This window comes from Monodelphis domestica, chromosome 7 (assembly GCF_027887165.1).
Source record: "Monodelphis domestica isolate mMonDom1 chromosome 7, mMonDom1.pri, whole genome shotgun sequence".
Lineage (NCBI taxonomy): Eukaryota > Metazoa > Chordata > Mammalia > Didelphimorphia > Didelphidae > Monodelphis > Monodelphis domestica.
In genome coordinates, this window is record NC_077233.1 from 194,623,044 (window position 1) to 194,650,854 (window position 27,811).

Sequence of the window (27,811 nt, forward strand, 5' to 3'; positions counted from 1 at the left end):
TTTCATCCCTTCCCAGAGCCAAAGAGCAATTCCATTGGGTTATACAAATGTTATCACTTGATACCTATTTCCATATTATTCATTTTTGCGATAGGGTGATATTTTAAAGCTTAAATCCCAAATTACATACCCATATATACAAGTGATAAGTGATCAATCCTGTGTTTTTCTTCTGCATTTAGACTCCCACAGTTCTTCCCCTTGATGTGGATAGTGTCTTTCTCACAAGTCCCTTGGGATTGTCCTGGATCATTGCATTGCTGCTAGTAGCAAAGTCTCTTATATTGGATAGTTCCACAATGTTTCACTTACTGTGTACACTGTATTCTTGGTTCTGCTCATTTCACTCTGCATCAATTCATGGAGGTTCTTCCAAATCTAGACCTTTTGAACAATCTAAGATCATGTTTTAGGGGTTTTTGGCTGCAATGTTATACCAATGGTTTATATTGAACTGGCAGATCTTTAGACAACTTGCTGCTATCTTATAAGCTTGTGATGAAGTTGAGTTTTTTAACCAAATACAAGACTTTATATTAATCCTTTTTCATCTTCATCTTACAGTAATAGGATCAGTTCAAGGTTCTAGCTTATTGAGGTCTTTTAGAACCCTGACTGCTATTTCCACTTTGTCATCTTATTCTCTTATAGTAGGGCAGCTTGAATCCTGGGTCTTTGTCTTCTACCAACTTGGGTCTCCCACAGTATTTAGCGTACTCTCAGCACACAGAGGCTGTAGAATTTTGGGCTTGGAGTTAGGAAGACTTGAGTTCAAATCCAAACTCAGACATTTATTAGCTGTGTGTGTGCCTAATGTGAATCCAAGTAAGTCACTTAACCTCTGTCTGCCTCAAATTGCCTGTCTGCCTTTCTTATCTGTAAAATGGGGATAATAATATCTACTTCAGAGTCCTTGTGAGGATTAAATGTGATAATATTTACTGTGTTTAGCATGGTGCTTGGCACAGCAGGCACTTAATAAATGCTTGTTGCAGTGATAGAAATACTGTACCATGTGACGGACTAATCTATTATCAGCAAAATAAGGTTGCAAGATAACCCTAAGGGAAAATAATTTTAAAAATATATCCACAGCTAAGTAAGGAACAAAACATGCCATTCTTCACTTTATTTCCTTCGTGAGTTTTTTCTTGTATATGTGTCTTCAGTCACAGCATGGGAGATATAGAAATACATGTATAACCTATATCAGACTATTGATCCCTTTGAGGAGGTGGAGTGTGGAGGGAGGGAGAGAATCTGAATCACAAGATGTCAGACAACATTTGCCAAACATTGTTTCTACATGTATTTAAAAAAAATTCAATTAAAAAATAAGTACTTGTTGCCTTCCCTTGATAAATGCGTGTTGATTTGTATGATTTAATTATTTGGGAACTAACTTTCTAGTCAGGAAGCTTCTTCCATCCGTAAGCCTAAAAAAGTAAAATGTAAAAGCATAAAACCTGTATACCCCCTTATAGAACTATTCCTATTTTGTTTCTCAGAACCTCCTCTTGGTACAGAGCTACAACTAAGATAGGGCTACTTGTGGTTTCATCTCAAGGCACTGAAATTTAGAAGGGGCAAAATTTTAACACCTGCTCTTCTCCAATAGGTAGTAACTAATAATTCTCTCTTCTGTTTAACTTAGTTTGTCTTAATTATTTCTTTCATTATCATCACAAATGAGAATATTAATTTGAGAGCTTTTTATGCTACTTGTATATTTCATGCTGCTTGCCCCAGGCATGTTTCAGATTTCTTGGCTATAGCGAATTTCATGCTATTTGCCCTGGGCACCAAAATTGCTTGTTACAGGGCCATTAAGGTAGCAATATTAGATGTAATTCTACTTTTTGGTTGAACTATATATAGTAACTCCACAGTGACTCCTAGGCCCACACAGGTAGGGACAGTCTCATAAATTGCCACCTACACTAGAAGATTATGAATGTGAAATGTGGGGAAAGAATTCAATTTTGTTTTCTGTTTAGATCCAGAAGGTACAACTAGCAGTGGGAGGGGGTGGGGGAGTTGCAAGGATACAGATTTTAAGATAAAGAAAAACTTCCTAATTATTCTCATGGGGAATTGGGCTATCTTCAGAGACAGTTTCATACTACTGGAGATTCCTGAAACAGAAGCTGAATGACTCTGTCTCAGAGATACAGTGGAGGGAATTTTTGGTCAGGCATGAGTTGAACTAAGGATGCCCAGAATCCCTTTATATTCTGAGTCTTCGTTGATTATGTGAGAGGAACTCATAGGTGTAGATTTAGAATCTTGTATTTTTTTTTAACTCTCATCTTCCCTTTTAGAATTGATTATAAGGCAGAAGAGCATAAAGGCTAAGCAATTAGGGTTAAGTGACTTGCCCAGGGTCATACAACTAGGAGGCCAGATTTGGTACCCAGAAACTCCATGTCTCCAGGGATAGCTCTCTATCTACTGAGTATCCTAGTTGCCCTGAATCTTGTACTTCTTCAGAGTAAGTAGCCACAACTTCTTAGAATGTGAGCTTCTTGAGAACAGGAGCCATCATACTATTCAAACTCTCTGGTACTTACTTAGCACAGAACTTTGCCCATTGTAAATACTTAAAAATGTTTTTCATAGGTATCAAATGATAACATTTGTATAACCTACTGGAATTTCTTGTCAGCTCTGGGAGAAGGGGAGGGAAAAGAAAATGAATCATAAACATTAAAAAAAATAAAAATTTAAAAATCTATTAAAAATAAAAATGCATTTTCATCCATCCATCCATTCATTCACTCATTCATTCATCCATTTATTCATAGGAAAGCTTTTAAAAAATAGCTACCTATTTGGCTCCCACTTAATTAGAAATTATGGGAAACTTTTGGTAGCTTTCTTCTCTTCTGGAAGGAAGGTCTTGACCTGGTGATGTAAACAATTTCATTTCAACTCTCACCACAAAGCCCAGACCTTTCCCCCCAGCTTCATGTTGTGTAGTGTTCCATGTGTGCCTGAATGCACAAGAATGCAAATCCAGCAATTATTTACCAGATGGAATGTAGTTCCTGGGTCTTTCTCTGTCTTAAAGGGACTCCCATCAAGGTGTTCATTTCAACTTTTGACTGAGTGTGGTACAGACCTGTTATAACTTGATGAGGGGGAAGTTTCTGGATTAATTTGATTTCTTAGTTAAAAAAATGATTAACCTACTCAGGACCACCTGAGTAATCCTAAACTCTTGACCACTTGACAGGTCATTTGGGAGTTTAATAAATCATCATTGCTTCAATGAAATGAAATCTAACAATTCACAGGCCAGGGGGAATCCCATTTTCCAGTGAAGATTACAGCCCCCTCTGTGCCTTAGTAGACCTTCTTTGGGATTTTCTGTACCCTTCCCTGCCCCCCTTCCCAGTAAAAATGGAAAGTTCATTACCTGGTAGCAGACTTGCTGACCAGTCTCCAAACTTATCTAGGCTAGTCTTCAGGCAACAGAACGCTCCATCCTAAGGCCAATATTGGAAGTTTGGTCATCCTGCGGAAGCCTGCCAGAGCTGGTGCTCCAGTAGCCTTTGAGAAACGGGGGTGACTTCCTTACTAGGATTAAGAATCAGAAGGCTTCAATGAAATATCCATATTTACTCTTTTCTCAGGGTCCAGACAGTTATGTGCATGTGGAGACTAAAGGGGAAAAGGCATTGTGCTAAGTGCTTCCCAAATAACACCTCATTTGATCTGAACCACTCTAGAAGGTACATGCTATTGTTATGCCCATATTACAAATAAGGAAGCTAAAGCAGTCAGGAAGGTTAAATGACTTGCCTAGGGCCACACAGCTAGTGTCTGAGACTGGAATTGAATCTGGGTCTTTGCTGGCATAGCTTTAACCTCTGTTAAGTCATGTCTGGCTTGAGTTCTCTAATGGGAATATTTGTTGGCTTTCTAATTCTTGATGAACCGACATCTGGTAATTAAGGTCAGAAAAAAAGAACTCTAGGGGTTGTTTGCCTTTTGGAGAAATGAGGTCATGTCCAAATTAAGCTCTAAGAGTGTAATCCTAAAATCATGCTGCAATGAGCGCAAATCGTCCAAGTTCCAAAAGCAGAGACAAGAGGTAGGAAGTGGGAAAGTCTTTGACAGTGGGTTCAAAGAAGAAAGATCAATATAAGAGTAAATCTCAGCAGCAGCATTACAGGGGGATCTGAGAAATTATGACTTGTTCTCACAGGACCCATTCACTCATCTTTTTTTTTTAAAGAAGTAATGTGGGGGGTCAACTAGTTGGCAATTGGCTCAGTGGATTAAGAGCCAGGCCTATAGATGGGAGGTCCTGGGTTCAAATCTGTCCTCAGATACTTCCTAGCTATGTGACCCTCCACAAATGACTTAATTCCAATTGCTTAGCAGTTAGTGCTCTTTTGCCTTGGAACCAATATTTAGTAATGATTCCAGGATGGAAGGTAAAGGTTAAAAAAAAAAAGAAGTAACAGGCTAATTTTTGCCTTTTCACTCCACAGAATCAATGGGACTTAACACTAGCCACTGGTGTGGAGAGCTAGAAATGCTTGGTCTAAGCAACAGCCTGGACTGCCAAGAGCTTCACTGCTTTGTCATATACGGCACTTCTTACTTTCCGTCCTACTAAGGCATTCAGCTCTAAGACAGAGTAAAAGACACTTTAGAAATACCAATCCAAGAGCCTAAGCAATTCTTGCTTTCATATGTTTCCTATAGGAAGTATTTTCCCTCCCACACCTTTGATGCCCTTAGGGTTACTGGCAGCACCTGCTGCCTTCCAATCTCACAGGCTCAATTCTCTTGACTTTCTGATCATGGCAGCACGTATGAAGTGGACTTAGGAGTGTTGAAGAACTGTAGCATAGGACCTCTGACATGGCCAGTCCAAACAGGAATCAATGAGCAATGATTGCATTTCTTCTTTTTAAAGAACTCTTACCTCTTGTCTTAGAATCAATACTAAATATTTTAAGAGTGGTAAGGGCTAAGTAATTGGGGTTAAGTGACTTGCCCAAAGTCACACAGCTAGGAAATGTCTTGAGACCAGATTTGAACCCAGGTTCTCCTGTCTTCAAACCTGGGTCTTTATCTATTGAACCATCTAGCTGCCCTTACATTCCTTCTTAAGTTATGATGTTTCCTAATATTTACCCACATAGTAGTACAACCAGGAGAATACTGATATTAAGAAGATGGGATTTTGTGTTTGGAAGCAATTTAGTATTGCTGAAAACTCTTTGCAATTGTTCAAATACAATTCAACACAATCTCTTCCTCTAGTTCAGTTGGGGCTCAAAACTGAGAAGAACTGTATGAACTGAAACAGAGAGAAGGAAGCGGAACCAGGAGCACAATTTATGTAATGACCACAACATTGTAAAGAAAAACAACTAAAAACAGACTTAAGAAATCTAACCAATGCTTAATCAATTACATTTCCAGAGATCAATGATGAAACATACCATCCACCTCCTAACAGTGAGGAGACACACATTTCTGGACATTGCTGGTGTGGGGATTTGTTTTGTTGGCTAGAGATATTTGATATCCCTAAGGTTTTGTTTTTCATTTGGGAGAGAGTAGCTGGAGTAGAAGTTGTGAGAGGAGAGATTGTGATTCCACTAGATTGCTTTAGAAAAGCTTGATGAATATTTCATTTCCCATATATACTTGATCTTCCTGTTTAGTCTATAAATGTTTTCAAAGTGATCTGGCTTGGCTGGATATCATGCCAAGCTTTGTTCAGGCTTATTTTCTCTTCCATTGATTTTCATTGTTTTGTGAAATGATGCTACTTATGATCTTATTTCATTGGCCTCTGAAATATTTTCCAAATAAGCCTGTATTTTTATGCTACTTGTAATGGTCATATCACCCTGCTTGGGAAAGAGACTAAGTGCTTGTGACCCAAATGGTTTCTGAGATTTTCGATTTTCCCAGTTATGGTGACTGTTTTACATTGGTTAAATTAAAAAAAAAAAAGACAGTAATCAAAACCAATGCCTTTACTTATATCCATTTCCCAATTTTCAGAGTAATTTTGTTTAAACAGTTCAGGTAGTAGCTGAACAGAGTACTTTTTCATTTTTATCTTTCTAATTTAGTGCTGATTTTTTAGTTTTTATTTTTTCATTTTTGACTCCTGATTTTTTTACTTTTACTGTTACCATGTGCTCTTATCAGAAATGATTAATTCTAAAATAGCTCTCACATCAGTTAACAGCCATTTTCTGTTAAGATATAGTTAATTTTTGTGTGTGTTTGCTTTCACCTGGTGTTTGAAATGTCCAGTATTTTCCTTTCCTTCCTTTCTTCCTTCTCCCTTCCTCCCTTTCTCTCTCTTAAGTTCATTCTTTCTTTAAAAAAAAGAAAAGTCTATTGTCTTAGAATCAAAACTAAGATTCTGTTCTAATGTAGAAGAACAGTAAGGGCTAAGCAGTTGGGATTAAGTGACTTGTCTAGGGTCATACAGCTAGGAAGTGTCTACGGTCATATTTGAATCCAGGATCTTCTGCCTCTAGGCCTGGCTCTCTATCCCTTGAGCTACCTAGCTGCCTCCATCATACTTTTTTTGATGATATAATCCAGTATTAATATGTATATTAGTTTGGCGTTGTTGGAAAGAATAGAAACTTTGTTACTAAAAGAAAAGAATCAAGAGCAGTAACTATATTACATCCCACCTGGATTGTATGGAAAGAAAAAGTGATTTTCTCAGTCTAAAACAGAATAGATTAAATCCAAAGAATGGCAGCTAAGTCAGAAAAAAGGAGCCGCTAAGAAGGTAGACCATGTCTGATGGCTTTTCTAGCTGGCTAGTTTGATTGCTATGGGTCTGAATCCCAAAAGAATTGATACTTTCCCCCTTGTACAGAATATCTAACAAATCTGCTCAATTCAGTGGTGAACAAGCAAACGATTGTAACAGAGTCCAAACAGGGAGAAGATCAAGGGTATTCTGGGGGCAGTGGTTTTTTTTTTTAGCCTTACTTCCATCTTAGAATCAGTACTAAGTATTGGTCCTAAGGCAGAAGAATGGTAAGGGGCAGGCAAGGGAGGGTTAAGTGACTTGTCCAGGGTCACATCGCATAAATTGAATTTAGGTGAGGGAAGAGTTTCACAAAATCATTGGCCTTTTTCTCTCTCTGAAGTCATTGAAGTTCACTGGAAAGGCAACAGTCAAGACAACTGGTGCGATGGCTTGGGATGCAGTGGACGACTTTGGTGTCTGATTTCTGACCAAGCTCCAAGCATTCCACAGCAGCTGCTTCCATCGTCTTTATGGCCATTGGAACACATTTTTCCCATCTTCCTGGGGTAGACTTCCTCCTAACTCACCTATGGGTTTGAGACCTGTCAGTTACCTTCAAACTAGTTTAGTCTACCTGCCAAGATGATATCCTGGGGAGTTGTAGCTGCTGCTCATGCTACAGCTTCTTGGAGCCACAGGGGAGAGTTGGGTGAAAGGTAAACACCAAAGGAGGATGAGCAGCCCCCAAAAGGGTTCAGCAAGCCCTCACACCTGAAGTACTAGTAGAAGAAGGAGGATAAAAGAAGGCTCAGAGAATTAAGTCACCACCAGGTTGGAGTCACCAGAGATGACTATAGGCTAACAACTATAACTGAAATTTATATAGAACTTTCAGATTGGCTGAGTGATTTACAACCATTATCTTTTTTGAACCTCACAATAATTCTGGCCACCAACTTATCAGAAGCACTAGCAGCAGCTGGCAGCACAAATGAGAGAAATAGCAGAAGAGGACCCCACCAGTTTGAAGCTATGGAGAAAGCCACTTATAACCCAATAACATTGGATTATTGTTGTGACAATTGATCCTATATGACCCCATTTGGGGTTTTCGTGGCAAAGATACTGGAGCGGTTGGTCATTTCCTTTGCCAGCTTATTTTGCAGATGAAGAAACTCATGTAATCCAGGAATTGATGCAGAGAGAAACCAGGAGAACATTATACAGAGACAGATGCACTGTGGCACAATCGAATATAATGGACTTCTCCACTTGCAGCAATTCAGTGATCCAGAACAATTCAGAGGGATTTATGAGAAAGAACATCCACCTCCAGAGAAAGAACTGTGGGAGCAGAAACACAGAAAAAAAAACAACTGCTTGATCACATGGGTCGATGGGGATATGACTAGGGATGTAGACTCTAAACAATCTATGTGCAAATAAATATCAATAATATGGAAATAGGTCTTGATCAATGACACATGTAAAACCCAGTGGAACTGCATGTTGGCTACAGGAGAGGGTTGGGGGAGGAGGGGAGAGAAAGACCATGAATCATGTAACCATGGAAAAATCTTCTAAATTAATTAAATAAATAATTTTTTTTTTCAAAAAAAGAAAAGATACTGAGGTAAACAGGGTAAACTAACTTGCCCACAGTCACACAGCTAACAAATGTCTGAGGCCAGGCGAGAACTCAGGTCCTCCTGACTCCAGGGCTGGCATCGTATCCACTGTGCCACCGAACTGTCCACAACAACACTTTAGACTAATACAGCATTGGGAGCTCTATGAGGAAGAATTGGTAATATTAGAGGCAGAGAAAGATTTAAATAGGGAATCAGGAAAGTGAGCTGCCTTGGCTCTGAGTCCTTTTTCTCCATTTGTATTTTCTGTGTATATGTTCTCTTCTGGGCATGTTTTCTCTGTGTTTTCTTCATGGAGGCCCCCCATGCCTATGATTTCCTCGAGGGTAACCCCTTTGCCCATGTACTACCTGGCCACATATGTAACCACAGTGGTGTGGAAGCCCAAAGGAAACTAGACCAAGGCAAGGATGATATGGGATTCCCCGGTTACTTATTTTGCTATACTGTTTAATTAAGCATCTTTTGCTTTGAACTAATGTGTTTTCTGGTTGGTCTGGTAAAAGAGAACTCTTCACGGTGGCTCCCAAACTGTAGTTTTAGTATATACTGACCCCAAACCTGTCTTCCACCTGCAGTAGAGAATACAGGTAGAGTGAGGTGGGGCATTACATGTGAAGGGGGCCTGGGGCTACACGAGGAAGAATTTTGTCCATTTTTTCAGGGTTTCCTCTGAAATGGATGTCAGTACAGAGGCTATAATTATCTTTCTGGGGATCTGTTTGCTTATGCTTATCACAAGTACTACAAGGTGAGATGTCTGGCTCTCTGAGATCTATTTCTTGTTATTTGGGGGTACATAATTAAAACCAGTACTTTCATTTACCCATAATTAAAAAAAAATCTGGAAACAGGCAAAAAATCAAGATGGACTTTTCATTTTTCTAATCACTTATTCTTTGATAGTTTTAAGCTGCCAATGATGGATTTGACTCAGTTGAAGTATTTTTCTATTCATTACTCATATTTAAAATTCCCCTACTTAAGAGGTGGTACAGTGGATAGAGCACCAGGCATGGAGTCAGGAAGATGGGAGTTCAAATCTAATCTCAGGCATTTACTAGGTGTATCAACATGGGCAAATCATTTAATCCTGTTTGCCTCAGTTTCCTCATATGTAAAATGACCTGGAGAAGGAAATGACACTACTCTTTGCCAAGAAAAACCGAAATAAGGTCACCAAAAAGGACTGAATAGGGATTAGCTGGGTGGCTCAGTACATTGAGAGCCAGGTCTAGGGATGGGAGGTCCTAGGTTTAAATCTGGCCTCAGACACTTCCTAGATGGGTGACTCTGGGCAAGTCACTTAACCCCCCATTCCCTAGTCCTTATTACTCTTCTGTCTTGGAACCAGTACATAGCATTGATTCCAAGAGAGAAGATAAGGGTTTAAAAAAAAAAAAGGACTAAACAACAATAGCACAAAGAGGTATAGGGGGGAGATCACTGACTTTTGAGTCAAAGGACTTGAGTTCAAATCCTACTTTGGCTGCTTGCTACCTGTTCAACTGGGCAGATCATGGGCCTCTGTTTCCCTCTCTATAAGATAGGGGTTAGGATACATTTATATCTAATAATATATATCACACATCACATGATATATAATATAATAAATAACATAATATATACATATGATATATTACAACATATAGTATAACTTTATTTTATTTATATATTAACTATTTTATTTAATTCTATTTTATATATTTATATTTCTATATTTATACAGATAAATATATACTTATACATTATTTTATAGTATTATTTATTAATATTAATATTATGAACATCCATTAGTTTTAAATTTATCTACTCCATTAAATTTATCAATTTATCAATTTAATTTATTGATATGAATGTAATTAATATTGTATATGTATAATATAGAATACAGATAGCTAGACATGGCATGCAGAGATCTCTATGATATCTAAGATCCCTTCTGGCCCTAAATTAAAACCATGATATAGAACATTCTGAATGAATTGAAAGGGTGCCTAGGGTTAGCTTCCCTCAGTTGGTAGGACATATCAGTCAATGGCTGGCTTCCATTACAGGGGAATCCTCTCTGAAACTATTGCCTAACCAGCTACTTAATATGAATTTAGAGCCATGAAAAGCCCCTGCTACCAAGCTGGAGCTGCAGCAGGGAGCTCCAGAGGGCAGGCAAACTCCCCAACTTCTGAAGCAACCTCAATTTAATTATGGCAGGCGGGTTGTGGCTGCCAAGTTCTCCCTTCCATATCATTAACTGGGAAAATTGCCACCCTGTGGCTTTGTTTCAAGTGGGAAGGTTGTGTGCTTTAATACCCAGAGACACACCCTCGGGGAGCCCTGACAGGCTCCTAGAGGTGCACGTGGGCTCTTGGAATCCACATATTTGCCTTGGAGAAGAATGAGCTCAAAACAGGTTCCAAAGGAGAGAATAACAGCTAAGTGAAGGTTAGGAAGCTGGAACTTTTCTGAGGGTCCTCTCTTTCCATTTCACTTTTCACCTCCCTGGGGGCTCTCACGCTTTGCCTTCTGGTTGACCATCTCAAGTAAACATGAACCTAGAATGTTCTTTCCATGAAATCCTTTTTTATTGTTTTTTTTTAAACCCTTACCTTCCATCTTAAAATCAATACTGTGCCTGTATTCCAAGGCAGAAGAGTGATAAGGGCTTAGGCCAGGGTGGGTTAAGTGACTTGCCCAGATTCATACAGCTAGGAAGTATCTGAGACCCAATTTGAAGCCAGGAATTCTGAACTCCAGGTTTAGCTCTCTATCCACTGTTACCTAGCTGCCCCCAGGTGAATTTTTTTAATTAAAATTTTTATTTAATTATTTAATTAATTAATAATAATATTTTTTCATGGTTACAAGATTCATGTTCTTTCCGTCCCCTACCCTCAACACCCTCCCATAGCCGACACACAATTCCACTGGGTTTTACATGTGTCATTGATCAAGACCTATTTCCATATTCTTGATATTTGTACTAGGGTGATTGTTTAGAGTCCACATTCCCAATCATATCCCCCTCGATGTAATCAAGCAGTTGTTTTTCTTCTGTGTTTCCGCTCCCACAGTTCTTGTTCTGGATATGGATAGCATTCTTCCTCATAAGTCCCTCAGAATTGTCCAGGTGAATTTTTAATAGAGGGGAAAGGCAGAGGAAGCAGTTCTGCAATAAACTTTTATAAAAAAAAAAAAAGGTGTGTGTGTGAGGGAGGCAGTTGTATGGCTCAGTGAATTGAGAGCCAACACTAGAGACCTAGAGGTCCTAGGTTCAAATTTGGTGTCAGACACTCCTTAGTGTATGACCCTGGGCAAGTCACTTGACCCCCATTGCCTAGCCCTTACCACTCTTCTGCCTTGGAACCAATACCCAGTATTGATTCTAAGATGAAAGGGAAGATGGTTGCTTTTTGTTGTTGTTGTTCTTGTTGTTTTTTAACTCATTTGGTTATTGAGTCAGAACAGCACCTAAGAGGTTATTGGGGCTAATTCCTTGGTTTTACATATGAAGAAATAGAAACCCAGGGAACTGCAGTTGTTTTTAAACACTTTTCTTCTGTCTTAGAAAGGTTGACCTGCTGAAGGTGACACAGATCGGGATGGAATCCAGAGCTAGAGCACAGCCCTTCCGTCTCTGAGGCTCGAGCCTGGCACATCAGCTCGTAATAAGTGCATGTTGACTGACCCGCTAGTAGTGCCAGTTCCAAACAATGCATCTCTCTAAAAAAAGAAATATGCTGAACACCTTAGTTGCATTTTAGGGTTAGACAATTTTTTCAGTTTTTATGGGATGTGAACAAAACTTCTGGACTGGTGAAAGATTTGCTAATACGAGGGACTCTAAAAGAACATCTCTTTGTAGGCTCAGGCAATGTGTATCTTTTTTTGGTTGCACTTGAGTTTGGCTTGCCATCTTGGAGCTTTTCCACACTTTGATGATAGGCTTTGGGTTGCTGAAGTTGTCTGGATTCTTTTTTAATGACCTTTAAATGAAGCAAGATGTGTGCTTCTGTGGAACACCATAGGGTCTTGTTTGGAGTCACAAAATAATCGATAGCCCCACTCTTGGACTGGTATTGATTATGAAGCCCCACCTTTTTTCAGTATGTTTGATCATTTCACAAAGGAAACATTATATGGGGATAAATGGTTTCCCCATCTACTCTCTTTAAAGTCCAATTATAAGGTGGCAGCTAGGTAGCACAGGAGTAGAACATCAGGCCTGGAATTCAGAGGCCTGGGTTCAAATCAGATCTCAGATACTTCCTAGCTGGGTGACCCTGGGCAAGTCACTTAACCCCCATTCCCTAGCCCTTACTACTCTTCTGTCTTGGAACTGATACTTAGTATGATAGGTTTTTTTTTTAACCCTTATCTTTCATCTTAGAATCAGTACAAGGTATTAGTTCCAAGGCAGAAGAGCAGTAAGGGTTAGGCAACTGGGGTAAAATGACTTGTCTGGGGTCACCCAGTTAGGAAGTGTCTGAGGCCAAATTTCAACCCAGGACCTCCTGTCCCTAAGCCTGGTGCTCTATCAATTGAGCCACCTAGTTACCTCCTCATTATTAATTCTAAGATAAAAGGAAAGGGTTTTTAAAAAACAAATAAGAGGAAGTGAGATAGAATGAATAAAGAGCTGAACCCAGAATCAAGACTTGTGTTCACAATCTGCTTCTGGTAGATTTCGGCAGTGTGACCCTGGATAAGTCACTTAATTTTTTAGTTCCTCTCATAACTCTCTCAGATAATGATAAGATTACAGCTTTCAAGTTAGAAGGGCAAGAGAAACCATCTCCTCCAACCCTCTCATTTTAACTAACAGGAAAACTGAGGTCTAAGGAAATTAAGTGACATGCCCAAATTAGGTAAATATCAGATACAGAATTTGAACCCAGGTCCTCTGACTTTAAAGTCCATGTTTTCTTTCCCTTGTATCATGCTCTCTCCTTCACATTACAGAACAATCGCTGATCTGTATTTATAGCAAGTTTCTTCATGAAGAGCTCCTTACATAAATAAGAACTCCAATCTAGACCAAAAATAACAAAAAAACAAAAAAGGGCTTCCTGATGTCAAATGCTCCTGATTTTCAGTCTTTCAGAACAGGGTGAAAACAATTAACTCTTTTCTTCTGAGGTTTTGTAAGGTGTTCTTCTCACAAACAACCCTATGAGGCAGTTTGTACTTTATTTTCCTCGTTTTTCAGGTGAAAAAAGTGAGGATTAGAGGGGTCAGGTGATTTCCCAGGACCACATGATTAGTATCAGGATTGTTTCACAGAAATCGTTCTTATGACTTCCACACCAACAGCCAATCCATGTTGCCTTTCAATAAAGGTAAAGCACAGGTGGCTGTCAACATGGCGCCCCAGACCTACAACCACACAGGGATGAGTTTCTCCAAAAAAATGCTACTGAAAACAAGACAACATGCCATGAAGTTGGATTGTCCACATCAATTACTCGCGGGGTTATGAAATGTCGTTGGCTATCCAAGTACGTGTAGACAGGGCTTCTTTGTGCTGGAAGAGAGACGAGGTTTTTCATTTTTAATCAGGTTACATTTACAAGACTGAAAAATTATCGGCCAACTCAGGTTTGGGTACTGTAAGTGAGCTGATTCAGACTGTCTGAAAGGGAATGAGGATAGGGACTAGGATGGCGGAAAGGATAAGGACTGGACTAGAGACTGAAGCTTTTCATTCCTCATCATAGTTCAAATCTAGGTAAAGTCTACAGTGAGGGAAAGTCATTCCTTTTGGATGGCTGTTTGGTGTTGCCTAAGGGAAGTGAGTTGGCAAGTTTTCCTCCCAGGAAGGAGCTGGCTGCTACTGTATTGTGTCCTTATAAAGTAACTCACTTTACTCTGGATTGTTGGGGTTCAATCTCTCTGTTGACACAAGATATTTCTAACAAAAGAGTGTTTCCAGACAGGTTTTTAAATCTTTTCCTTTATTTTGCAAAAAAATATTTCAGTGACAAAGTAACTTGATAACTTTTTAGATACTAAGTTCTACTTTGTGAAATCAGAACATAAAATAATAGCTAGTGCTTATTGGGCATTTTGTTAAGCACGTTACAAATAGTATTTGTTCCTTGAATCAACCCTGGGAGGTAGGTGCTATTATTATCATCCCCATTTTACAGATGAAGAATCTGAAGCAAAAAGTGGTTAAGGGATTTGCCCAGGATCACACAGCTATTATCTGAGGCCAAAGGCTGGATTTGAGCCCCAGGTCCACATTCACCTGACTACTTATATAATGCAACTGATCAGGACAGTGATCAATCTGAGTCTCCTTCATCCCCTGAATTAACTTACTCAGGTTACAATGTGTGGATAGTTGTTAGAAGAGAGCATCTCTGTCTACCTGGATGTGTCCTGAACCACTATGGGACAGCCATCCGAGCTATTTCTAGAGGGATACACTGAGCTCCAGCAATGTCTTAAGCTACCTCCTGATTAGCTGACCAAAGCTCAGAAGGTTGGACTCTCCTTGGAGGAACCACTTCTATAAGAAAGATTTATGAAATGATTATCTTTTGGGACCTTGTTTGGAACTTTTTTTAAGTTTCCATACAATATACAGCAAGGGAGTGAGGAGGGAATTTTTCCTTTTCCTACCACCACCTCCATATCAGTAGTGACTTACAATAATAAGACCATGAGCCATTCCCTAATTGAAACATGGTCAAAAGAGAAGAAGTTTTTGGATGAAGAAATATATGTAACTATAATAAAAATGCTCTAAATTATTATGGATTGGAAAAGTGAAAATTAAAAAACTGAGATATCATCTCACACCTATCAAATTGGCTAAATTGACAAAAGGGTAAAAATGACAAATGTTGGAGGAGCTATAGAAAAATGGGACACTAATACATTGTTGGTAGAATTGTAAATGGATCCCACCATTTTTTAAAACCCTTCCCTTCCCTCTTGGAGTCAAGTATTGACTCCAAGGCAGAAGAGTGGTAAGGGCTAGGCAATGGGGGTTAAGTGACTTGCCCAGGGTCACACAGCTAGGAAGTATCTAAGGCCAGATTTGAACCTAGGACCTCCCGTCTCTAGGCCTGGCTCTCAATCCACTGAGCCACCCAGCTGCCCCTGATTGAAGAACAATCTAGAATTATGTACAAACAGTTATAAAACTGTGTGTACCTTTTGGCCTAGAAATACCAGAATCAGGTTTATTTCCCAAGGTGATCAAGGAAAATGGAAAAGAACCTCTATGTTCTAAAATATTGATAGCAACTCTCTTTGTGATGGCAAAGACCTGGAAACATCAATTGGAGAATGGTTAAACAAGTTATGGCATATAATTGTGATAGAATATTACTATACCAAAAGAAACAATGAAAAATATAGAAAGACCTACATGAAATTATGAAAAGTGAAACGAGCAGAACCAAGAACATTATATACAGCAACAGAAATGTTGTTTGAAGAATGATGGGAAGAACTGATAAATAGAAATAAGTAAGACATAGTTTTCATATATACATCAAATGATGCCTTCTCTATTGGGGGGGAGGGCAGGGAAGGAGGGGAGGGTATTTTACTGGGTATTTTAGTGTAACTGATTAATTAATTTTTTAAAAAGTACCTGGCAGAAGAAACCATGTACTTGCCTAGATGATCCTGAAACTGGAGTTCCTTCGACTTCTCAATGGTAGGCTCCCTCTCTCTGTCTTTCTGATTCCTTTTCTGAACAATTCTGTCTAATGATCCTAAGAAATGGACATTTCCAAATCTGGGGGTTACCTTAGGAAACAATTCCAAATGGGAGAGTTCCTGAGTTTGAGAGCTGGATTCCAGCTCCCTAAATTTCCTTAGTAGTGCTTCTTAGGGGCAGCCAGGTGGCTCGGTAGATAGAGAGGTAGGTTTAAAGATGGGAGGTAATGAGTTTAAATTTGAACACAGATCTTTCCTAGCTATGAGACCCTAGGCAAGTCACTTAATTTCCATGCCTAAACCTTTATTCCTCTTTTGCCTTGGAACTGATACATCTATTCTAAGACAAACGGTCAGGGTTTCAAAAATAAAATGAAATAAAATAACCTCTAAGATGCCTTCCAGTTTTTACCCCCCCCCCCCCCAACAACAACAACAACAAAACAAAAAACAGGCTTCTTAGAGGAGAACAAGGACCACAGATAGAGGTTTTCCTGCAACTGAAGGGCTAAGGCAGTGCCATGGCTGGCCAGATCTGAAGCTTGCTGCCCTTCCATAATTATTCTGATGAGTAACTTACATAGTGGGTGTGTGTGTGTGGGGGGGTCTGGGATGAAGAGGAAATAGCTTTTTAGCTGACACGCAGAGCTTTACCTTCTGGAGCATATACGGGCTTGGAGTGATTCATGTTTCTGAATATTTTCACAGGTTGCTGTATGGTTTGGTTTGGTTTTTGTCATGCCTTTTCTGGAGTGAAGGGGAAAAAGCTGTGTCATGCCTGATAGCCATATTATGCATTGAATACCTCTGTGTACTCTATTCCCTTTAGAGAGTTCCCTGGAATTTATCTAGGGTGGGTGCAGAGACCAAAAAAAGCCCTGGGCAGGATGGTGCAGATCAGATTAGGGCAAGGCTGGGAGCTGCTTGCTGGGAACACAGCCATCTCAGAAAGATGCAAACTCCACTCAGGAGTCACTCTATTGGGACGCATGGCTGCAATTGTAGGGGTTTCTAAATTGGATATCTTTTTTTTTTTAACCTTTACCTTTCATCTTAGAATCAACACGTGTATTGATTGCAAGGCAGAAGAGCAATAAAGGCTAAGCAATGGGGGTTAAGTGACTTGCCCAGGGTCACGAAGCTAGGAAGTGTCTGAGGCCATATTCAAACCCAGGACCTCCCATCTCTGAGCCTGGCTCTCCCCTGTGAATTATCTAGTTGCCCCTTTGAATATCTTTTTTTTTTTTAACCCTTACCTTCCATCTTGGAGTCAAGTATGGTAAGGGCTAGGCAATGGGGGTTAAGTGACTTGCCCAGGGTCACACAGCTGGGAAGTGTCTGAGGCCAGATTTGAACCTAGGACCTCCCATCTCTAGGCCTGGCTCTCAATCCACTGAGCTACCTAGCTGCCCCCTCACTGAGTACTCTTAATAATTAGAGAATTGAAAAGATGACAAAATAGCCTTTTGGAGGGTGAAAATCAGAGCTTTATTTTAAAATAAAAAATACTGAGATCTCTGCTCACATTTATCCTAATGTTCAAGATATTCAGTCACTTAAAAATATATAATTTATATCTTATATTTGTTCTCGTTTGACTAAAACAAACTCCCAGAATTCAGCAGAACTGAGAGCTACAGTATATACAGCACAGATGCAAACAGGTTGCATGATAGATAACAAAGTTTCTTGAACGTAACATAAAATGGGGTCCCCAAAGAGAAAACAGAAAAGGAAATTATTACAGGCTAAAATGCAGTTTTGAGAGAATGTGTGTGTGGGATCCTACTTTTCAAGGGTGCCACCGAGTACCTCATTTCCTAAATCGGTGCTCAGAATGCATTCGTCTATGTAACCTGATGGTCATTTAACATCCTAACAACAATGAAGTGAAATGTGAGATTGTGCAACTGCGTGAGTCCCCGCTGCATCTCCAGGGAAATTTATAAATAAATCTTTTTATCCCCCAAATTCCCTGGTCTTCCAGACTTCAAGTGAGAGATCTGTAGAAGAGAAGTTGGGGCAGGAAAGTTTTGGGGAGACGTGAGGGTGTGCTGAAAACCCAGAAACAAGAGAGAGAGAGAGAGAAAGAGAGAGAGAGAGAGAGAGAGAGAGAGAGAGAGAGAGAGAGAGAGAGAGAGAGAGAGAGAGAGAGAGAGAGAGAGAGAGAGAGAGGAGGGGGAAAGAGAGAGAGAGGGAGAGTGGGAGAGAGAGAGAGGGAGGGAGGGAGGGAGGGAGGAGAGAGAGAGAGAGAGAGAGAGAGAGGAGAGAGAGAGAGAGAGAGAGAGAGAGGAGAGAGGTGCGATTGACTCCCAAAGGGGTTGCCAGCCCCATTTTCCATCTTGCCTCAGCTGATTTAGCGACCCAACCAAACCCAAAGAGAAGCCAGAGGAAGCCGTCCCTCTGGGTAAATAGCGATTGGCCACTGGGCAGGAAACGATGATTTTTCAGATGCCTCGTTTTGTACAAAATCCGATGAAAAACAGGGTTCGATAAATACACAAGGAGTCCGCGCGGGTCCCCAGTGCCCTTCTCTCGCCCCCGCATCCTCCTCCACCCACCCACCCGAATCAGATCGGGACAAATGTGGTAGCATTTCCACTTCTCTCTTGGCTGTTGTGCATGCGGTCTGCCGGCGCTCCAAGGGCTGCCTGCCAGGGGATGTGTGGGCCGCTGGCAGTGGAAAATGTCCTTTATTTATATATTTATTTATTTTACAAAGCACCGGAGTGTTCTCCTTCCGGGCCTCCTGGGCTTTGGGCTGGATGGGTGAAGGCAGCTTTTACTTAGGTGCCCTGTGACAACTGGGTTTCGCATTTCCTGAAACTAGATCTGTGGAAAGAGTTCCTGAAATTCAGAAGAGGAAAAAAAAAGGTGAGAAAGATCAATGGGTCTTGGAGAGAAAAGAGGAGGAGGGAAGCACCGGTCTTGCGCCAGAAAGGGAAGCGAATTAATCAAGGAGAAGGCAGGGAGTCAGCCGGGCAGGCCGTCTTCACTTCATGCTGTGCCAGAAAAGCCCACATCGGGGAAGGCCATGGCTGGGGGCCAGCATCAAAGGGCACCGCAAGGGTCAAAGAGAAGGGCTCACAGATGGAGCTCCTTCTGACCTGCCATCTTCTAGGTTCCTCATATATAAATATAAATATTTATAAAATGTATAAAATATATATACACACACACATATATATATATATTAACCTTTACCGTCTTAGAATAGGCTAGGCAACTGGAGTTATGTGACTTGGCCAGGGTCCCACAGCTAGGAAGTGTCTGAGGTCACATTTGAACCCAGGAAGTCTTGTCTCTCTATGCACTGAACCACCCAGCTACCCTGGATGGAATGTTAAGAATACTTAATGGAACCCTCTTTACAATGCATCCCACAGTTACCTTTTTTCACTTTGAATTCTGAATATTGGCTTGTAAAGCTCAGGGATTTTCCGTTCAATCATGGGTCTGAGATTTTCTTTCAGTTTGTTGTAGTTCTTCTTGAGCTCCTGCTGATACTCTCTCTGGTCTGAAGTAATGAGACGTTTATTTTTCTCCACTGCCTCACCACACCTGAGCAAAAAAAAAAAAAGCCAAACATATCAAGAGAAGTGTGGTTGTACCATAGTGGAAAAGTGACCATTGACCCTGGGAGAAAAAGGTACAAATGGGTTGTTCCTGGCACTTCAGAGTTTTGAATGGCTCAGATGGATGCTTTGGTTCAGCTCACAAAAAGTAGTCCCCAGAGGAGGCAAGTTCTAGAAGGAAATGTAGTCATTTGGGCTCCCCCACTTTAGTTTAGGGGCAGCCAGGTGGTGCAATGGATAAAGTGTGGAGCCTGGAATTAGGAAAGTCCCTTAACCCTGTTTGCCTCAGTTTCCTCATCTGTAAAATGAGCTGGAGAAGGAAATGACAAACCACCCTAGTATCTTTGCCAAAGAAACCCCAAATGGGGTCACAAAGAGTTGGAAATGATTGAAAAATGACATCCCAACAATGACACTTCAATTTAATCTAGATCTCTGCAAAGGGTATTAGTTTCACTTAGTGGCACAGCTTTAAATACAAAATATAAAGGCTCAAGATTAAATGACAAAGTACTAGATCGAATCCTGGCTTTGCCATGTAATACTTAGTGATCTTGGGCAAGCTTCTTTGTGCTCTAGTTCCTTCATCTGTAAAATGATGGCATTCAACTAGATGAACTCTAAGCTGTCTTCAAATTCCATATCTGTGATCCTGTTGTTGATTAGTCATTTTTCAGTCATGTCTGATTCTTTGTGGTCCCATTTGGGATTTTCTTGGCAGAAGTACTGGAGTGGCTTATTTCCTTCTCAAGCTATTTTATGGATGAGGAAACTGAGGCAAATAGAATTAAGTGACCTGGCCAGGGTCACATAACCAGTAAGTGCCTACAGTCAGGAAAACTCATCTTTGAGCCCAAATCTAACTTCAGGCCTGGCACATAGGTGCCTTATGTTTCAATTAAATTCATCAAGCATTTATTTAGTGCCTACTCTATATGCAAGACACTGCAAGGTACTGGGGGCACAGAAATAATGGGATCACATTAGAGCTGGAAAGGACCTCTGGGGCCATCTAGTCTGAACCTTTTGCTTTAAATGAAAAAATTTAAGTCTCTACTACTCATGGAGCAAACCGTAATTGTTTGTGGGGAGGAGAGAAAAGGGGAGATGAAACGCAAATATGAATCACCACAATGCAAATTAAAATAAGGTGGACCAAAGAATAAGTCAGAAAGGAGTGAGAGATTTGGGAAAAGGAGAGAGCACCTCTTGCCAAGGAAATAAAAGAAGGCACTTTGAGCAAATGGTGCCTGAGCAGGATCTGGAAGGAAGGGAAGGATTTCAATAGGCAGAGAGTGGAGGGAGTCTATTAAACAAACACATGGCAAATGCCAAGAGGCACAGAAGGCTGTACCATACTAAGGAATGTCTCATAGTCCAGTATGGCCAAAATATAGACTATGTGCAATGAAGAAGGGTTCTATAAAGTTGGAAAAGTTAGTTGAAACCACAGGGTAAAGAGCTTCAAGTCACTAAATAAAAAGTTTCTATTCTAGTAGTCATGGGGAACTACTAAAGGTTGTGAAGAAGAGGAGTGACAAGGTCAGACCTGTGCAGCAGAAAGATTATTTTGGCAGCCACATGAAAGATAGAATGGAGAAAGAAGAGACTAGAGGCAGAAAGAGAAGTTAGGAAACTATCAGAATAGTCTAAGAGAGAAGTAACAAGATCCTGGAACAGGATGGTGGCAGGAAGAATGGAGGAATAGTATAGTGGAAAGATGATGGGTTCAAATCCTGCCTCTGCCACGGCATAGTTGTTTGACCTTAGACAAGTCAGTTAACCTCCATGGGCCTTAGTTCCCTCCTCTATAAAATGATGGGGTTGCCTCTAAGGTCACTGCCAGATCTCAACCTACGACCCTATGATCATAGGTTATTTTGAAGTTGGAATCCACAGGATGTAGTACCTGATTGAGATGTAGAGTGAGGTCGAGGGGAAGGAGAGTCAAAGGTGCCGTTGAGGTTTCAAGCCTGAGTGACTAGCCCCATGAACAGCTAGCTGGTACCCAGTAGAATAGAAACTTCTTTACTGAAGATAAGGACTACACTGCCATCTTACGTGTGTATCCCTAAGACACAAAGAGTTGGACATGAATTACTGAATAACCACAAAAGGTCCCACCTTGTAATTGCTCTAATAAGTATTTGATGAGATAGGGAAGCTGGGATAAATGGACAGCTTTTAGAGCCCCGTTTTGGACATGTTGACTTTGAGGTGTGTGATGGAACATTCCAGTGGAGCTATCTAATAGGCCATTAAAAATGCAGAATAGGAGGAGGCAAAGGGGGGAAGAAGGCAAAGCTTCTAATAAAAATGTGGAAGTCATGTGTGTAGAAATGAGAGCTGAAGAAATTAGAAGAGGTTGCCTGTGCAGAGTAATAAAAGAAGGCTGAAGACAGATCCTTTCTCAAGGGATCGCCATACTTCAGGGGTCAGGGAGGAATGGAGTGTGGGGAGAAAAGAAGATCAAGGAGGTGTCAGCTAATGGTGTCAAATGTTACCCAAAGGTCAAAGAGGATGAAGATTAAGAAAAGGAACCTGATGAGGCAATTAAGAGATCCTTGGTGACCTGCGGTTTGCTGGAGAAGCTGGACTATGGACAGGAAGCAGAAGTGACCAAGGGCAGAAGACAAAGTTACATTTTGACTCATTTGCTTGGTCATGATGATGGATTTATCCTGAACCACATCATTAGACCCATTCTCTCTTCAGAACCCCCTGGGGGTCAACAGCTCACATGTTCCACAGGGATGCTACTGAAGTCTGCGGTCACAAACAATAGCTAAACTAACTGGCTGCTAACAGAGAGAGTGAATTGTGATGTTGCTCTCATAACTAAGCTAATGAACTACAGAGTGAGTGAGAGTTCCATTTAACTAATCCATCATTTTGGGACCAACAGAACTGAATTCTTGCCTGTTAAATTTCACATTCAAATGAAGGGAAATTTCAGGATACCAAAGGTTATATATCAAAGGTTTCGGAGATGGGGTGGGAAAGAAAATATGGTCCATGGATACCGAGAAATGCTCATCACTCCCTCATTATTTTCTAATGGCTTTTTGTTCAGTGGTAATGAGCAAATGCCCTCTATGAAAATAAGTCACAATAATTACAAGCATCAGACATAGACTATAAGCAAATTGTAAAAATTAAATTATATCTCTAATAATAAGAATATTATATTTTATGAGATTTATTAAGGTTTATTAGAAATCAAGGAATAAAGAAGATACAAAATAAAAACCATGTGCCCATGGCTGATTAGCCCATTTAAAATCCCTGCACTTAGCTTTCCACTATACTTGCTACATCATTGCAAAGGAAGAGAAGAGAGAGCAGGAGGCGTTACTGCCAGTTAAATACCAATTGTGACATTGCCAACATGGAGACTCAGGAGAGATTATAGGGAATTCTGGGAAATACCAAGGACTTCTGGGGAATGAAGTCTAGGGTTCAAAAATCTCCATTTTTACAAAATGACATTTAGATGGAGTTGAGGGAGTGTGGGTCAAGGTCAATGATAACATGATGATTTTTACTAAGTGGTCTTTAGCAAAGTTGACTGTGTGACTCTTGGTATCTTTGGTGGGGAAAGAGTGATGGTAAAGCTAACAAGAATTTTAGGAGTTTTGTAATGATGAATGTGAGAGATAGCATGGAGAAGTGGATATAGTTCTGGATTTGGAGTTGAGAGAAGACTTGGGATGAAATTCTGTCTCAGGTACTTCCTAGTTGTGTGACTTTGGACAAGTCATTTAATCTCACTGAGCCTTAGTTATCAGCTGCAAATAAGAGGATTGAATTAGATCCCTTCCATCTCTGTTTCGATGTTCCTATGTATTAATGATGCTGTTAAAAATAATTTATGCTCTGCCTTAATATGATTCTTGGGTAGCACTCCCTCTAAGGCTATTTCCTGAATTCCTACTTGCACTGATGGCTTGGGGCTCCAGAGTGTCATTTATCTTTAGAATTCTGTGAGTCACTGAAGGGTTATAGTTTTTTAGCGCTGTTGCTCCTGAGTCTCTACTGGTGTTCTGTCTCTTAAAATCAGTTAAGCTCACTCCAGTTAGCTTTTAGAAAGGGGTATTTATTAAGGTGGTATAAGAAGACCACTTTGTACAAACATTCCTTCAAAAGTCTGGGGAACACTTTCCCATAAGGGATAGAGTACAAGAGAAGAGCAGGCTTAAACCCATGAGAATAATAGCAATAGAGAACAGAACTCCTGCTATTGGAAATTCTTTCTTCAATCTACAGAAGGAAATCTGTTCTGGGGGAAGAGGTCAAGCCATATTAGGGATTTTCTTGACAAAGATACTGGAGTGGTTTGCGATTTTCTTCTCCAGCTCATTTTGCAGTTGTGGAAACTGATGTAAAACAGTTAAGTGACTTGGCCAGGGCTACATTGCTAATAAGTGCCTGAGGCCAGATTTGAACTCAGGAAGGTTTTTAAACTTTTCTTAACTCTAGGCCTGATGCTCTATCTACTTTCCCATTTAGTTGCCTAAGATAGTAATAACATTTAAAAAATGATCCAACTACCAAGACTCTGGCATTGCCCTAAGCACAGGAAATTCAAGGAAAGACATGATACGGTTCCTATCTTCAAAGTGATCATTGGAAGAGACCTTTAAGATCATTTAGTCCAATGTGCATTTTATATATAGGAAAACTGAGTGCCAGAAAGATAGTCACTTACATACAGTTAGTAACAAAGCCAAGTATGGAACTTGGACATCCTGATTGCCAGCCTAGCATTTTGTGCATCATACCAAGTTCTATCGGGCTACAAACTATATAGGAACCAGATTTGGGAATACATTGGAGTATGGAATTCCTTGGCAGTTATGCAGCCAAGTAAATCAGGACAATTCCTTCCTGAGTTATAATTTGGTTGTGTGACCCTGGGCAAATCACTTAACTCTGTTTGCCTCAATCTGTAAAATGAACTGGAGAAGGAAATATCAAACCACTCCAGTATCTTTGCCAAGAAAATTCCAAATAGGGTCAGGAAGAATTGGACAGGACTGAAACACCTGGACAACAACAATATGGAGTTCCTGATAAGGAAACTCCTTATACTGATGCAATCTAGCACTTTCTCTCCAGCTTTTAGTTTTAGAAATAGGATGTATCAGTTGGGTAGGATGAGCTAACATAATAAAAATGACCATCTTACCCAATCTTATTTACTTATCTAGTGCCATACCCATCAAACTACCAAGAAACTTTTTTTCTGAATTAGAAAAAAACCACAACAAAGTTCATTTGGAAGAATAAAAGATCAAGGATATCCGGGGAAATAATGAAAAAAATGTGAAGGAAGGGAGCCTTGTAGTCCCAGATCTCAAAGTATACTATAAAGCAGTGGTCATCAAAACAATATGGTACTGGCTAAGAGACAGAAAGGAGGATCAGTGGAATAGACTTGGGGTAAAAGACCTCAGCAAGACAGTCTATAATAAGTGCAAAGATCCCAGCTAATGGCACCAAAACTTACTATTTGATAAAAACTGCTGGGAAAATTGGAAGACAGGATGGGAGAGATTGGGGTTGGATCAACATCTCATACCCTACACCAAGATAAACTCAGAATGGATGAATGACCTGAATATAAAGATGGAAACTATAAGTAAATTAGGCAAACACAGCATAATATACCTTTTGGGAAAGGAAAGATTAAGACCAAGCAAAAGCTAGAAAAATTCACAAAATGTAAAATAAATAATTTTGATTACATTAAATTAAAAAGGTTTTGTACAAACAAAACCAATGCAACTAAAATTAGAAGGGAAACAACAAATTGGGGAAAAATTTTCATAACAAAAACCTCTGACAAAGGTCTAATTACTCAAATTTATAAAGAGCAAAATCAATTGTACAAAAAATCAAGCCATTCTCCAATTGATAAATGGGCAAGGGATATAAATAGGTAATTTTCAGATAAAGAAATAAAAACTATTAATAAGCACATGAAAAAGTGTTCTAAATCTCTTTTAATCAGAGAGATGCAAATAAAAACAACTCTGAGGTATCACCTCACACCTAGCAGATTGGCTAACATGACAGCAAAGGAAAGTAATGAATGCTGGAGGGGATGTGGCAAAGTTGGGACATTAATACATTGCTGGTGGAGTTGTGAATTGATCCAACCATTCTGGAGGGCAATTTGGAACTATGCTCAAAGGGCAATAAAAGACTGTCTGACCTTTGATCCAGCCAAAGCACTGCTGGGTTTATACCCCAAAGAGATAATAAGGAAAAAGACTTGTACAAGAATATTCATAGCTGCACTCTTTGTGCTGGCAAAAAAATTGGAAAATGAGAGGATGCCCTCCAATTGGGGAATGGCTGAACAAATTGTGGTATATGCTGGTGATGGAATACGATTGCGATCAAAGGAATAATAAAGTGGAGAAATTCCATGTGAACTGGAATGACCTCCAGGAAGTGATACAGAGTGAGAGGAGTAGAACCAGGAAAACAAGGTACACAGAGACAGATACACTGTGGTACAATCGAATGTAATGGACTTCTCCATTAGTGGCGATGCAATGGTCCAGGACAATTCTGAAGGATTTATGAGAAACAACACTATCTACATTCAGAGGAAAAACTGTGGGAGTAGAAACACCGAAGAAAAACCACTGCTTGATTACATGAGTTGAGGGGATATGGTTGGGGATATAGACTCTAACTGATCATCCTGGTACAAACATCAACAACATGGAAATAGGTTCTGATCAAGGACACATGTAATACCCAGTGGAATTGTGCGTCGGCTACAGGAAGGGGGGGAGGGAGGGATAGAATATGATTCTTGTAACCAAGGAATAATGTTCTAAATTGACTAAATAAAATAAAAAAAAAAAAGAAATAGGATGTGTCAGAGATAGAGCCTGAACCTAGGACTTCATGCTTCCAAAGCTTGATCTCCATCAATCTCCATCAAAATTATGCCATACTGTGCATACAGGGCAAACTATAGATAAGGAAGTTAGGTGTTCTCTTAATTAGCATGTATTAAAGTCATGATCAGGCTTTATAATTCTATGTTTATTTTTTGGATCAGTCTTAAAAAATTTTAAAGAAATACTAAAAGAATAATTATTATTACTGTCATATATAAATACAGATTATATATATGTGTGTGTGTGTGTGTGTGTGTGTGTGTGTGTGTGTGTAGGATCCTTCTAGACACTTGCTGGCTCATTCTGTAGTCTGGCTTTTTCTTTCTAGGCTCCTTGGTATTAAGTTAAAACTGCTGTCTTCCTAGTCCTCCAAACCCTTTGATAGTTATTTGTTCCCTTGGATTTTGCCTGTCACTTCTTTATCATGCTTCCTTTCCTTAAGTTCAAATTCCACTCAGCAGCTGGTGCTCACTTTACAATTTTTCTTAATTGAGTCCTCTTTGGTTACGTGCTTGCAGGCAGCAGATGAAAGCAGGGAGAGACAAAGCTTCTGGGCTGTGTAATTGATGACATTGCAACACAAAAGAGATCTGCAAGAAAAAGCCAGAGGCTTGGAATTTGGGGACCGTCAATCAACCAAGATGGAGATAGAGTTCCAGTAGAATCTTGAAGGGAGCAGTTAGGAAGCCCAGCTGCTTGAACTTCACCTCACTTCTCTTCTGACTGTTGGGAAGAAGGTAGAAGCCAGATTCTCTCTTGGTCCTTGATTATTTATATGACTGAGTACTGAAAAGACTTTGTAGGTTAGCTCAGAAGAAACTGTCATCTTTTGTTATCAACATCTCCCCTTAGAGAAAAATAACTTTATTTCCTGAGTTGAACACATGGAGAAATCTCCAGTCAACACGGATATATATAGGAAGTTAGGGAAACCTATTTTCCTCTGTCCCCCTCCCATCTCCCTACCTCCTTTACCTTAAAGAATAAAACCTCTTAGTTAAAAGATTTGAGGATGAGAATTAGGTATTAAAAGAAATCTTCAGCCTTACCATTCAAATCAGTTGAGAAGAGAACAGGAAGTGTTATGGGGGGAGGAGGGCAAGATCCAGTCTTTCCTCCAGCTTGCACCCTGGTGTCCCTGACCTATTACCATAATTCCCCTAAGAAGGGTATCTATGACAGCTGGTGTGTTAGATAGATGGTGGCCCATTTTATTTGGGTTGCAAAGTTGATTGTCTTGGA

General features: G+C 40.0%; 1 protein-coding gene across 4 annotated transcripts in view; it reads right to left on the reverse strand.

Moving 5' to 3' along the window:
- Positions 1–18,326: 18,326 nt before the first annotated feature.
- The window catches only part of DOCK8 (dedicator of cytokinesis 8), a 306,237-nt gene continuing 296,752 nt past the window's right edge, over positions 18,327–27,811 (reverse strand). For all 4 annotated transcript variants that reach the window (XM_056806227.1, XM_056806228.1, XM_056806230.1 and 1 more), the window contains 2 exons: positions 19,465–19,635; positions 18,327–18,921 (listed from right to left, as the gene is read on the reverse strand). In XM_056806227.1, coding sequence (XP_056662205.1) covers positions 18,861–18,921; positions 19,465–19,635 — 232 coding nt within the window. In that variant the 3' untranslated portion in view covers positions 18,327–18,860. The remainder of the gene's footprint in view (positions 18,922–19,464; positions 19,636–27,811) is intronic.